The sequence below is a fragment of the Salvelinus sp. IW2-2015 genome, linkage group LG17 (genome assembly GCF_002910315.2).
Source record: "Salvelinus sp. IW2-2015 linkage group LG17, ASM291031v2, whole genome shotgun sequence".
Taxonomy (NCBI): Eukaryota; Metazoa; Chordata; class Actinopteri; order Salmoniformes; family Salmonidae; genus Salvelinus; species Salvelinus sp. IW2-2015.
Genome location: NC_036857.1, coordinates 15,982,516 through 15,997,406, shown reverse-complemented (window position 1 = coordinate 15,997,406; position 14,891 = coordinate 15,982,516). Strand labels below are relative to the sequence as shown.

The 14,891-nt window shown below is 44.3% G+C and overlaps 1 protein-coding gene across 3 annotated transcripts; it reads left to right on the top strand.

Moving 5' to 3' along the window:
• Positions 1–367: 367 nt before the first annotated feature.
• LOC111976979 (bile acid receptor) lies at positions 368–11,477 on the top strand. 3 transcript variants are annotated; one of them, XM_024006194.2, is made up of 12 exons: positions 438–467; positions 4,053–4,122; positions 4,269–4,410; positions 6,051–6,419; positions 6,615–6,755; positions 7,058–7,188; positions 8,170–8,268; positions 8,378–8,477; positions 8,917–9,033; positions 10,143–10,235; positions 10,636–10,749; positions 10,962–11,477. In XM_024006194.2, the coding sequence occupies exons 3-12, from the start codon at positions 4,314–4,316 to the stop codon at positions 11,177–11,179; spliced, it is 1,479 nt and encodes a 492-aa protein (XP_023861962.1). In that variant the 5' UTR covers positions 438–467; positions 4,053–4,122; positions 4,269–4,313; the 3' UTR covers positions 11,180–11,477. The 3 variants fall into 3 exon arrangements, with proteins under 3 accessions (XP_023861960.1, XP_023861963.1, XP_023861962.1); XM_024006192.1 differs by lacking the exon at positions 4,053–4,122 and having other exon boundaries at positions 368–467; XM_024006195.2 differs by lacking the exon at positions 4,053–4,122 and having other exon boundaries at positions 389–467; positions 10,965–11,268.
• Positions 11,478–14,891: the final 3,414 nt, after the last annotated feature.

Below are 14,891 nucleotides of genomic sequence, written 5' to 3'. Positions count from 1 at the left end.
TAACCTTATGCCATTTAGCAGACTCTTTTATCCAAAGCGACATTTTACGTGTGAATGGTCCCGGGAATCAAACCCACTACCCTGCCGTTACAAGTGCCATGCTCTACCAACTGAGCTACAAAGGACCATTATATTAACATATTGCATAGATACCTGTGCAAAATCTACTTTGAGTGCCCCTTGTCTTCTTGAAAGACATCCATGGTATCTAATATCCTTATCCACCTCATACAATGTTTCTGATATTGGGTCTTAAGCAAGGTAATGTGCATGAGTGAGTGACTGTCTCTTGACTGAGAGGGAAAGTTCTTGTACTTTGTGTGTGCGTGTGCGTGCGTGTGTGTTTGTGTGTGTGTGTACGAGTGCGTGTTTGGCAGAGGCTGGACTGCAGTCAACATTACAAATTTAAGGGGAGGAAAAATCAGGAGGCTATCAGAAGTCAACACACGAGGAGAAGACCACCACTGGTGAGCTCATATCACTCTTTTTAATACATTTTACTCGATGAAGAGTATATTTATAATTTTATTTCAATATGATCCGTTATTCAAACTCTACTATTACATTTATTACATTTAAGTCATTTAGCAGACGCTCTTATCCAGAGCGACTTACAAATTGGTGCATTCACCTTATGATATCCAGTGGAACAACNTTACATTTAAGTCATTTAGCAGACGCTCTTATCCAGAGCGACTTACAAATTGGTGCATTCACCTTATGATATCCAGTGGAACAACCACTTTACAATAGTGCATCTAACTCTTTTAAGGGGGAGGGGGGGGTTAGGAGGATTACTTTATCCTATCCTAGGTATTCCTTAAAGAGGTGGGGTTTCAGGTGTCTCCGGAAGGTGGTGATTGACTCCGCTGACCTGGCGTCGTGAGGGAGTTTGTTCCACCATTGGGGTGCCAGAGCAGCGAACATGGACTGTGTATTTGGACTGTGTATTTGGACTGTGTACAAACTACGTTTGTATTTGAAAAACGTAGTTTTACTATCATGTTCCTTGTTGATTGTTAATGTGAAGTTGTCTTGTTGATGTGAAGAGGCTTAGCTGTCCTACTTCTCCTGAGTAACCTGCTACCTGATAGATGAAGTGCCAAGGTGCCATAGTGCATCTTATCTTACAGACTTACAGAGAGATTTAAGAAGTTTTAACAGTGTGCTTTGGAAGGGTAATTTACTCCAACTAAGTCTTAATTTTTTTTTAAATTACACATTATTGATGCACGCATTAAGGAACTGACATTGGATAGGTTAGAGAGGTTTGGTGGTTACACTTGGACTTTTTAAAATATTTTTGCCACAATGTCGAGCCTGTGTTTTGTCCGTTTAGTCATGACAACAGTATCCTAACTCGTTTGTGAACGTTTTTAAGACCTGCTGTTACAAACAAGTAATGGATAAGGAAAATGAAGTTGGTAGGCTTGCATCTACAGTACGTAGAAATCTTGATTCTGTGGAATCCATTTGAGAGAGAAACATTTTCTGAAAACTGCAGTTGTACCTATAGTGAAAATGGCTCAAGCGTTCTAAAGCGACAACAGATAAGCTGAAATCAAAGACTTTCATTGTGTATATTATGTTAGTATGTTCAGTATGTTCAGAGTTCCGGTGCCGACAGAGATGGCCGCCTCGCTTCGCGTTCCTAGAATGTATTTCTAAAACAGATTATAAACTGTTTGGATCGAGTTAGGGCGATAACTTCAAGTGGTGAAAATGTGATGTACTAAGCAAGCATTTATGTTCCTTTTCACATTTCACAACAACGGTCTAGTCAATTCGCATTAACTGTAGTAACATTTAGGGTATTTACAAGTATTTACAAATCATGTGATGTAAATCCCCCCCCCCTCTATTTTAACACTGGACTTTAACCACAAATCCATCCCCTGGCCCTCCCTGCAAGGCCACTCTAATCTAAGCGTCAGTTTCCTGTTTAAATCAGTAAACACTGTGCTATCTGAGTCAGGCTACCAGCAAACAGTGTGCAGTGATAAAGAGCCAAGCTGGGAAGACATACTAGAGGTTTAGAGAAAGAGAGATATTTATTGTGTGCTTACAGCCTTCAGTCCAAACGTTGAGTGAATCAAGGGTAATGTGTTTATCCCACCCTTACCCTCCCCCTCCTCCTCCAGAACGCTTCCCTTGGGGATGTACATGCTCAGGCCTTTGTCCAACAGTGACAACTGGGCCACACTAGAAGATCCATGGCCACATGTATACACTCCAAGAAATTGTCCCCATCACTCATTGTGATGAGGGAAATGAATGAATGCGCAGCCACACCCACTCTAGTGTATGCGTTCCCGCCATTATCATGCTCTCTCACTCTCTTGGAGGTAGAGTACAGTATAAGGGATAGAAAGCTTTGTGATGACATGACTAATGCAACAGTACACATGACAGAGGAATGTGACAACAGAAGCCTCTCCTGGGATTTGTTAATGTAATTGTACAATGACAAGAAATTCAAACAAATGTAATAATGACATAGTGTATTCGGAATTTCTTTCAATCGGGTACCTTAGCTAGTCAGTTGTGCCTAGGTATCAGATGGAGTGAGATTAGTTGGATCCAAAGACGACACAATGTTAATTTGAGGTTGCTTTGTTTGCTTCAAAGGTAGCTGAGTACCACTCTGGAAATGTGACGTGTTTGAAGGCTATGTTGTTCCAAACAATATGTAAAAAAAAAAATTGGCTAAATCGAAAAGGGTGCTTTGAGACATTCATATTCATATTTTTTATGATGAATAAATCAATGTGATTTTATTTCAGAATCTAGACATACTCCATATTTTAGAGCACACTATAAAGAGGATAATGACACCAAGATGTTGTCTGTATCATCTGTGGTTCAGGGATCATACTGTCTTACAAGAGGCATGCATTGGTTTTAAAAGGGTTTTAAATATTTTTGGGCCTTCCTGGCTTGGAATCGCCCATTAGAGATGAACAGAGGACTGCATGCCCGATCATGAATTAGTGAAACATAACTAAATAGTCACCATAACTATTATCACTGTTAATACTCAATGTTATGCATGTGTGCATACTGTAAATGCATCCTACCTACGGTGTACCTTCTCCTTTGCACTGCTTGCTCAGCACAGACGCTCAGCACGTGGGGTAGATAATTGAATGAAATGCTGCTCGTTGGTCGGCTTGGTTCACAAACAGGCCAGTGTAATTAGACAGTTGAGGAATGGGGTCAGGGTGGGAAGGACACCATTAGTTTGCTAGAATCATGCTACATGTCAAACCCCATCAGGGAGAGGTTAGGGCAAATCCAGGGTCTTCTCTCTTTCGTCAGAGCTCGACATGACCCAGTCAACTTTGGAGGGGGGGGGGGGGCGAGTTCTCTAAATTCAAAACCTGACTAGTGTCAAATATTAACTGCAATACAAACAGAGCAAACAGAATCCGAGTAAACACTCCCTGGGGGCCTCAAAGATGAGCTTTCACACACACTCTTACAACACACATACATACACATGTACACACATATCCCAGTACATTTACTCTCAGACATATACACAACACACTCAGTCATTCACATGAACACATACACACTATTGTGTTCACATGCACACTCGTACAACAAGCATGCATATGGCCGTGCATGCACACCCACACACACACACACTACTTACCCAGGAAGAGTAACTACAGCATACTAATAGTATATAGTGTAGATGGGGAAGAGTATTAAAGGTATCAAGATGTTTATGGAAAATATAATAAATATTATAAAGATTGACCACTGGTCATGTCCAGTTATGTTGGTACAGAGACAAGATTGCGGTGAGTTGCCAGCTCCAGCTAACTCATTGATCCCACTCTGTGAACTCCTGGTCCGTGGTGGGGTGGGATCCATCCACCCATGCCAAACCTAAGCTCCCCACCAGGGACAGGCCCCCATACGACAGGACCTCTCTCTTTCCTCTGAACTCCAAGCCAGGACAGCTGTTTGGACATGAGTCCAATCTCTCTCTTCTTCTCACACTCTCCTCTCTGTCCCTCGTCTCCCCCTGATGCCTCCCAAAGGAGCAGAGATCCATCGCACTGCCACAGACTTCAGCTGCACGCCTTCACTGTGGACAACAGTAACCTTTAGGTTTGCATCTCAGAGGGTAGCTTAAAATAGGCAATGATATCACAGCTAGGAGACTGAGGAGACCTGTCGTCAAGCATTGATATAAAGAAATGTTTGGAGAGTTGCAGATTCCTCAGATGTGTGGTTCCCCGTATGTGTGTTGATAGATTAAGCGGGTGTTCCCAGAGACTGACTGTGGATCAGCTGTCCAGATGAGAGAGTGGAGTGAGTCGGAGATAACCATGTCTGCCGGTGGTTACCTCTCTGCCTCTGATGGATATGGCATCACCGAGCCTCTGCAGTACTACGGTGAGGGACTCTTTTTATCTGGAWTTATACTAAAGCAATCTAGTCCGATTTGATGGTGTGCTGATCCAAACACAATGTATCCTGATACATACTCTGTAATTGTATGGTGATAACCTAATCAAATCAAAATGTCATGATTATACATTTATATTTCATTTATATTATATGTTTATGCTTCCTTTGTTCTGCTTTAGTTTGTGTGTTGCTTTTCTGTTATCATTTGTAGTGCCGTAGGACGGTAGATTAGAGGGGGAGACTTGCAAGAATACATAAAGTGTGGGCGTAACCTTATACATTTAGAAACAACTGTTTTTATTAAATAAATCTGAATGGAAAAATACTTACAGGATAGCCTGCCACATTTCCAGTACATAGGATGTTAGCTAACAAAGAATTTGCATTGGAACTAGGGCCTATTTATAATGGTTGCAGTGGAGTGTTGTGACCTAACTATGTGGCTTCTTCACATTGTGGTCCTCTCCTCTCCTGGCTGAGGGGTGGATATGATATGGCTACATAATGGGGGGTAGCGTTAGTGTGCGTGGGACAGAGGGAGGGAGGCCTGGGTGTTTACATAGTGCTGAAACGGTTTACAAACAGAGCTCACCACAGCGTTGTCACGCAAGCACGAACTCAGTACTGGCCTCCATCCTCGCCAGGACAGGAAACATCTGTGAGACGTAGAGGAAAGACGGGATGAGTGAGGAAAGTGGTGATGGAGAGAAAGAGAGAGAGAAGGATAGAGGGGAGGAAAAATAGAGAGAGTCAAGGTTCTAGAAGAGAAGGGGTGAGGCGGGTTGTGGCTGAGGATAGGGTGAGTGTTGTTGTTCAGAAAGGAAGGATCATAGGTTGGAATCTAGAGGTCACTGTGGTGTTCAGTACATGTCAGGACATCTTATAAGAGCTCATAGCTATGGATGAATATCCAGGCTGATATGGTATGAAGACACTCGATGTGCACCTGAGTACAATGTAACTTATACATCCAGTAGTATTGATGCATTTTGATGCATTAATCATTCCATTTTTTTGTGCTTAAAAGAAATAACCTCTCATTATTTCAGTTGTTATCTGAACTAATAAAACGCTAAGAGACTCAGCTTATGGAAGTGGATCCTTCTGATCAGAGTGACTGATTTAGGGCTGATCTGTGACCAGTGGTGACACATGTTCCCTCTGTGGAGACGGGACTTGAATTTGCTAAATGCTTCACAGCTCCACCGGCCCCCCCGCTACGCTCATAAGACATCATCAGACACCAATCTACGCAGCAATAAAATACTGAATAAAACTCTATAAAAATATGTAAATGGTAAAATGCCCCTGTAACCTCTCAGCTGCATCCTGTTTCCACAGTCCAAACTGGTTCACAAGGTCTCACTCTGACGTTTTTTTTATTACGTCCCATAGGACCAATAAAATACATTAAGTCATGCATGAATCCCGTAAGATGGTGGACAAGGATCACATTCTTGTGATGCACTTTGACTTGAAACCAGTGTGACTGGGATAATGGCTCTGGTGGACCCTCTTTGCTAGCCACTAGACGTTCCCAGGTCCCTGTGGGGCACTTAAACTTAACCGGTGGGTTCAGGATCAAAGCACCAAATCCATTTATTTTGTGTTTCCTCATCACACAGATGTGCTGGGGGACCCTTTGGGCTACCCTTTCCAGGAGCCAGACCTACAGGGCCTAGCCTTCAGCCAGCAGCAGTACAGCCCCATCAATGTGCAGTTCTCTGTCTACGGACCGCCGTCCTCCCAGCCCTTCCACCCACTTTCCACCCACCCCTACAGCCCCCACTGCCTGGACACTCCCTGCGAGCCCAGCCCAGAGCCCCAGTGTGGAAGCCTGGGGAAGGGGCGAGGTGGGGGAGGTTTGTCCCTGGTCAAGAGGACCAGGCTGGGTCCGGGAGGAAGGGTGAGGGGCCAGGATGAGCTGTGTGTGGTGTGTGGGGACAAAGCCTCTGGCTACCACTACAACGCCCTCACCTGTGAAGGCTGCAAAGGTAGGGGAGGCAGTGTTTTCGTCAAAGTTTACAACAACATTTGGGGGGTCAACCTGAAAGTTTATCACAGAGCCCGTCACTTCCGGTATCTGTCTGAATATGGGGTTTGAATTTAAATTTAAAAAACGTCTTTATCTGGATTAACTTTAATTGAAATGGACCCCAACAAGAGGTGGTTATACTCCTATGTTTCAGGTTTCTTCCGAAGGAGTGTGACGAAGAAAGCAGTGTACCGGTGTAAAAGTGGCGGAGGCTGTGAGATGGACATGTACATGCGGAGAAAGTGCCAGGACTGCCGCCTGCAGAAATGTCGTGCTGTGGGCATGCTGGCTGAATGTGAGGGGAACATACCATATCAAAAAGGCTGTAGGGATATTTGAAACTGTATTTAGCTGAAAGCAATGTCAATAATTTGAAGAGAGGCAGAGTAAGCTAACAATAAGATCTTGAATCTTGAATCTTCATATCTCCAATTTATAGCCAGGCGGACTTAATTTAATTGCTAAGACAACCAAAATACCTTGTACAGGGATCCCTTGGAAAAATGTGTATGATCTCAATATCCTTGTGTAAATAAACAATAAGTAAATAAAATATATTTGCCTATGTGAGTCTGACAGAGGCAATTGTGTTGCCAGGTCTGCTGACGGAGGTGCAGTGCCAGTCCAAGAGGCTGAGGAAGGGGACCAAACACAGAGGAGGAGGGCCTGAGGAGGAGGAGAACATGGGGAGCAGGAGAGTCAGCTCCACCAGCAAGCTACCAGGACAGGTACATCACTTTCTCCTTTCCTCCTACATTCAAACCTTCTCATCTAGTTTTCTGACCTTTCGCTATTGTGTTAACTTTCTTGGATATTCTGAATGGCAAGGACATTGTAGCTTGACGCTTTTTGCAAGATACCCCAAGATCAAATATCCAAGGGTCTAGATAGTTACAGACCCTTGGATGATCATCTTGTCAGATGGATTGTATCAATGGAGAACCACAGATCTGTTCCTTACTTTTGTTCATAGGTGGCCCTCTCCCAGATCACTTTCTTAGATTTCCTGTTTAAGTAAGATTTWAAAAAATTAAACATTGCATAGGTCTTTGGAATGGCCTCTTAATAGTAGGCTGGACCAGTAGCCTGTAACACTTTTGACTGATTTCTTATTGGGGTGCCCTGTAATACGACCCTGCTTATATTCCAAGTCTGTGTCAGAATGGTCCCACTGGACAAACAATGGTTGAATCAACGTTGTTTCCACTTAATTTCAACCAAAACATTCAATGTGATGACGATAAATCAGCGTGGAAAACTGGGGCATTTTTATTACGGAAACAGTTTACCGTTTAAGAACACAACGGAAGCCAATAGAGCAAAACAAGAGTTTATATTAGACAAATTCAGGTAGGTCCCTCCCCGTTTCGTTCCTTTTGCTTCTGTTTAAAACCCTGTCCCGTTAGGCTAGGCTATGCTAGTCAGCTTTTTTGATGAGGATGCTCCTGGATCCGGGATGGGTATCACTGAAAGGTTATTAAGAAACGTTTTGCAACAGACTCGGCATAATGTATACGCCCCAGATTGGATTTGCAAAAAGTCCTCAACGTAAGGGAATTTCCTAAATCCAATGACATGGTGACATATTTTTTTTTCAACTCATCCAAATGTAAATCAAAACTAGATGTTGAACTGACGTCTGTGACCAGTGGGGTAATTTCACTCAGCCATCAAATGATCTGTTCGTAATTAATTTTTTCCTGTAACAGGTAGTGTCTGCAAATTTGTCAGTAGAACAGAAGCATGTGCTGGACAGGATGGTGGAGGCTCATCGGCAGTACAGTGCGCAGGACACTACACACTATAGGGTGGGTCGCTGATAAGAATAGTAATTCTTATGGATTGAGATTTTAAAGATATGTTGTCATTTTTCTACTAATCTCATTGAGAGCTTATTCAGGCAGTTTTTTTCTGCAGGTGTTTGAGTGGACTTGTACAGAGGTTGGTGGAGACAGACTAACAGACATGGCATGCCCTCCCTCTCAGAGGCTGCTGCAGTTCGCCAAGAGTGTACCTGGTGAGTTGGGCCACACCTCATACATAAGCGTTCTCTCCTTTCTTGTTTCTGCAGTGATATGGAAGCAAATACCTGCTAAGCTTACACCATGTTGCTTTCACCTACCATATGTTTTCATATCAAAACCAAAATCAAACGGGCTCCCGAGTGGCGCACGGTCTAAGGCACTGCAGCTCAGTGCTAGAGGCATCACTACAGACCCTGGTTCGATTCCAGGCTGTGTCACAACTGGCAGTGATTGGGAGTCCCATAGGGCGGTGCACAATTTGCCCAGCGTTGTCTGGGTTAGGGTTTGGCCGAGGTAGGCCATCATTGTAAATAAGAATTTGTTCATAACTGACTGGCCTAGTTAAAAACAGCCCTGTTTCTCTCTCTGAGGCCACTCTGTGTCTGATACCTCCTGTAGTGTAAACTAATCTAGTGTCTGGTGTCCATGTAGGCTTTGAGCTCCTGGACTGCTTGGACCAGAACACCCTCCTCTCTAGTTCATCTGTGGAAGTCATGTTTCTGTTATCAGCTCAGCAGTTCACCCAGAACCCAGCAGCCTCTAGCCCAGGTATTGACACCACCACACCACCATGAGGCTTGTGGGTGCCTGACTCATTTGTCCTGGCTCCATTTCAGCATGCTACACAGTACAATTACAAGAGTTCATTTAACTCCCATGGAGTCACATTCAACACCATTTGGGGGTTAATGGTTCCACCCACATTTTTTGTTAAAACCAACCTGGTCATGGGGTAGATTAGATTTTTTTTGTACATATCCACTAAATAGAGTACATATCCAATCACATTAAACTCTCAGAGTTGATTAAATGTAACTACATGCCATTTCACACTTTTATGTGTTTTAAATTAACAATCAACTCCATCAGAGTACATTACTCTAGCAGTTCACTACCTTTTACTGTAGGGTGTAAAGTCTTATTTGCATATTTCCCAGTGTGCCTTTTGAGTAAATGATTACGTTATGCTGGCTTGCTAAGTGATGTCTAGTGATCTCTAGCGAGGCTATCCAACAATTTGATCTTTTCATCACCCGCAACCTGCATTCAAAATGATTGTCAGAGTAAAGACTGAGTATATTGAGAACACCTAGATCACCTAAACTGGAACAACCATCTCAGTAACCTCTTACGGATTAGATTAGTTTAGAAAAATGTAAGTTATTTATCTTTGTGTAGCATAAGATCAATAACAATCAAAGTACATGCGAAAACACAGATATTGAAACAAATAATTCTAAAAATCAACCCGCAACAGAGCATGCTGGGAAATATAATGAAGCCCCCCCCCGCTGTGAGAGTTAATGGAAATGAACACTGCTGAATCAACTCTGAAAATGTGGTAGAAAACTTTAACACAGTGAATATAGCACTTCTTGCACTGTACTCCAAAGCAATGTAAGGGGGCTGTGGATCCTCCATAGATATCAATCCCTCTCTCTGGTTACTCTTAAGGAAGTTAAAAGTACACATCCAAATGAACACCAGTTATCACTCCAGGGAGCAAATCACTCTGTTGAGGGTTAAGATAACTCCAGTGAACACTATGATTCCAACTCTCCTTGATTTACTGTGTACTGAAGAGGTAGGAGCTAGGGATGGAAATGGAACCGGGCCGATTATGCCAGAGAGCTCATTGTTTTATTTTATTTTACAAGCACTACAACCTTTCAACATCTCAACTCATCATTGGCTGAAAACCTTAGAGTCCAAGGAAAACATTCATAGTGGGACCGGCCCTGTAAACTCAGGTAAGGCACACTGTCCTATCTAAATACAGTATACTCACCACCATAGTATCCCATCTTACGAGCTTTATTTACAGTACTATTTGAAGAGAGGTTCAAGTTAAAGGGATAAGATCGATTTGAGTTTATTTGACATTTTATCTTATTTTCCACGAGTATTGTTACAGGCTTTAAAAATCCTAGTCCGAGAACCTGGACTTTGATAAATAACAGGCAAAAAACGTAAAAACTGTTTGGATGAAACCTCAACACCCCAGGTGGGTCGAAAATATGCTAAAACTTCAAAATAGTGAACTATCCCTTTAAAGATATTAAAATGAAGCAAGCTACAGTGAAAAATAAGGGAAATTGGGATTTGTCCTGTTTCCTTCCATGTTGAGTCAGGTAGTGTGTCTATGTGCAGGAGTCAATGAGGACTTGCTAGGACCGGTGCTCAACTTCTTCCACAGCATGGCTGCATTGGGGGTGACGGAGGCTGAATATGCCCTGCTCACTGCTACAGCACTGCTATGCTCAGGTGACTGGCTCTCTATGCCTGACACATTACTGTATGAAAGGCTAAATGTATTTGTTAATTTATTTTAAATACTATAACACAAGATATTTAGTTGATAAAGACACACTTTTTATTGACTTATCATTTTCCTCCAAGAGTGTCTGAATATCTCCTCTAGCTTGGCCAGATAGTGACGACCAACTCTATGTCGTTCTGTCATCTGGCTCTGTTAGCAGACGAAGCGTTGCTGCGGGCGGTGGCGTGTGTGGAGAGCTTACAGGAGCTGACCATGGAGCTTCTGTCCAGGGTGTGCGGAGCCCGGTATGGAGCCCAGGGCCCTCAGGGAGCCCAGCGTTTCGCTCGCCTGCTGGGGAGACTCACAGAGCTGCGCACGCTACGACACAACCACCTCACCCTGCTCCGACAGCAGCTCTGGGACAGTCAGCCTTGAGACAGACACTGAGTACGAAGAACAGAGATAGAACAGAGAGACAGAGACACAAACAAATGGTTTAAATAATCTACATTTTGGCTTAATGTTCAATGATTTATCAAGTTTGTACCAAACAATTTAAGGTAAAACTATTGGCCATTTAGGATTATTATGTTTATAATTAAAAATACCAATACCATTCTTCTAAGTGATTGGTTTCTACTGTAAAGTTTGAATCACTGACCAGTATTAAACCAACGTGAGTTTTGTTATATGGAGAACGCAGATGAAGGTATTAAAAAAGTATTTTATCATACCCTTGGCAGTCATCCTGTTTGTGTTGTTTTCATGGTGAAGCGTAATCAACCACCTGGTCATATACTGTCACACAGTGCTCTGGTAGGTCTGTTACACAGTGTTCTCTTGGAGTTTAAAGAGGAAGTTTGTTAAAATATAAATGTTCATGATTTTACACTTACCTAGGATGTTTTGGGTTGACAGTAGTAGCTTGGCAGACTAGTGCAAAACAGCATTACAGCATTGGTATCAATTGTGGCTCACATCAGAAAAAAATGTAACTTCTTATGGCTGCATCCCGCTAACGAGATCGATATGACAACAGCCAGTGAAAGTGCAGGGCGCCAAATTCAAACAACAGAAATCTCATAATTAAAATTCCTCAAACATAGATGTGTCTTATATAATTTTAAAGGTAATCCCACCAAAGTGTCCGATTTCAAATATGCTTTTCAGCGAAAGCACTACAAACGATTATGTTAGGTCACCACCAAACCACAATAAGCACAGCCATTTTTCCAGCGAAATATACCAGTCACAAAAAGCAGAAAGAGATAAAATTAATCACTAACCTTTGATGATCTTCATCAGATGACACTCATAGGACTTCATGTTACACATACCATGCATGTTTGTTTGATAAGTTATAATTTTATAAAAAAATCTGAGTTTACATTGAGCGCGTTACATTCACTAGTCCAAAAACAATCAAGTGATTTGCATTAGCCACAATCGTTTCCAACAGAAATAACACATCATAATGTAACGATAGTCCATTTTCTTCCTCCTCCTCGGACGAGGAGAGGCGAGAAAGGATCGGACCAATAGCGCAGAGTGGTTAGTTTCCATAGTGATTTAATATAACAAAACAATATGCGATACAAAATAACAAAATAACTACCGTGACAGTCCCGTGTGGCGAAACACTGACACAAAGAACAAACATCCACAAACACATGTAAACCCCGGCTGCTAAGTATGATTCTCAATCAGGGACAACGATATGACAGCTGCCTCTGATTGATGAATCATACCAGGCGAACACACAAAATCCCAACATAAAAATACATCGAACAACCCATCCAACTGCTGCTGGCTCTTTTGCGCTCCATTGGCTGGCTGCTGCACGGCTCGGCTGGTCATGGCTGGCTGACGGTTGGCTGTCATGGCTGGCTACGGCTCTGGCTGGCCAGGCTGGCTGGCGGCTTATTCGCTCCTGGCTGGCTGGCTCTGGCAGCTCCTGGCTGGCTGGCTCTGCAGCTCCTGGCTGGCTTGAGGCTCTGGCTGCTCATGGCTGTGCTGACGGCTCTGGCTGGTCATGGTCTGACCTTGGCTGGTATGCTCGACGGCTCTGGCTGGTCATTGGCTGGTGGTTGGGCTGACGGGCTCTGCGGCATGTGCTCGGGTGACGGCTTTGGCTGGCAGTCGGTCTGGCTGACGTCTTCTGGCTCCGGCATAGGCTGGGCCGGCAGGCTGCTCTGTCTGGCGCTCTGGCTCTTCTGGCGGACGGCATCCTGTGTCCTGGGACGGCTCGGGCTCGGGGACAGACGGGCAGCTCTGACGGCTCGGGAACAGACGGGGAGCCCGACGTCGACAGACGCCGGCGAGTCGGCAGTCAGATCAGCGCTGGGTTCAGGCAGGCAGCTCGAAGACTACTGCGCTCGGGCAGGCCAGGCAAGCTCAGACTCTGGCTGCCCTGGAGAGGAGAAGGCCCTGCTTGACAGCGCTGAACGGTTGGGAGCAACTGGAAAGGAAAGACGGAGAGAACAGCCTGGTCGGGGGGGGCTCATCGGAGACTGTACGTGAGGTGGCACCGGAGCTATACCGGACCTGAAGTAACGCTTGCCTCGTGGTGAGCACTCGAGCTTGCCCGAGGACCTAGACCATGGTTGTGTTATTGTCCCGTAGCCCTGCCAGTCGGCGAGGGAATAGCTCTCGCACTGGCATATGCTTTCGTGCAACCGGGGCACCATTAAGGCTGTCCATAGTACGCAGCGGCCCGAGGAGACGCACTGGAGACCAGATGCGTTGGGCCGGCTTCATGACACCCCGGCTCATGCCCAACCTTACGTGGGGTTGTGGTATGTTTGCTCGAGGTGAATAGCCGCACTGGGCAAGCTATTGCGTATGGGAACACCAGTGCGCTCCACCGCATAACACGGTGTCTGACCAGTACGACGCCCTCTCACTCCACGGTAAGCATGGGGAGTTGGCTCAGGTCTCCTACCCGGCTTTGCCACACTCCGCGTGTGCCCCCCCCAATACATTTTTGGGTCTGACTCTCGGGCTCCCAACCGCGTCGCCGCGCTGCCTCCTCATACCAGCGCCTCTCTGCCTTCGCTGCCTCCAACTCCGCCTTGGGACGGCGATATTCCCCTGGCTGAGCCCAGGGTCCCTTGCCGTCCAGGATCTCCTCCCAAGTCCAGGAGTCCTGTGTCTGTTTCTGCTGCTGCTGTCGCTGCCCTTTTCCACTCCACTTGGTCCTTTGGTGGTGGGTGTTTCTGTAACGATAGTCATTTTCTTCCTCCTCCTCGGACGAGGAGAGGCGAGAAGGATCGGACCAATACGCAGAGTGGTTAGTTTCCATAGTGATTTAATATATAACAAAACAATATGCGATACAAAATAACAAAATAACTACCGTTACAGTCCCGTGTGGCGAAACACTGACACAAGAACAAACACCCACAAAACACATGTGAAACCCCGGCTGCCTAAGTATGATTCTCAATCAGGGACAACGATTGACAGCTGCCTCTGATTGAGAATCATACCAGGCCGAACACACAAAATCCCAACATAAAAATCACACATCGACAACCCACCCAACTCACGCCCTGACCATACTAAATAAATACAAAAACAAGGGAAAACAGGTCAGGAACGTGACACATAAATGTAGATGATAATACAAGTTATACACATGTAATTATAGATATACCTCTCCTTAATGCAACCGCTGTGTCAGATAAAAATTTAAAAAATACGGAAAAAGCAAACCATGCAATAATCTGAGACGGCGCTCAGAACAATAGCCAAATTAGCCGCCATGTTGGAGTCAACAGAAACCAGAAAATACATGATAAATGTTTCCTTACCTTTGATGAACTTCATCAGAATGCAGTACTAGGAATCCCAGGTCCACAATAAATGCTTGATTTGTTCGATAATGTCCGTTATTTATGTCCAATTAGCTACTTTGGTTAGCGCGTTTGGTAAACAATTCCAAAGTCACAAAGCGCGTCCACTATAACGTGACGAAATGTCCAAAAGTTCCATAACAGTCAGTAGAAACATGTCAAACGAYGTACYGAATYAATCTTTAGAATGTTGTTAACATACATCTTGAATAAGTTCCAACCGGAGAATTAGATTGACTTCAGTTGAGCGATGGAACGGAGCTGCCTATCACGTGAACGCGYGTGGTCAAAGC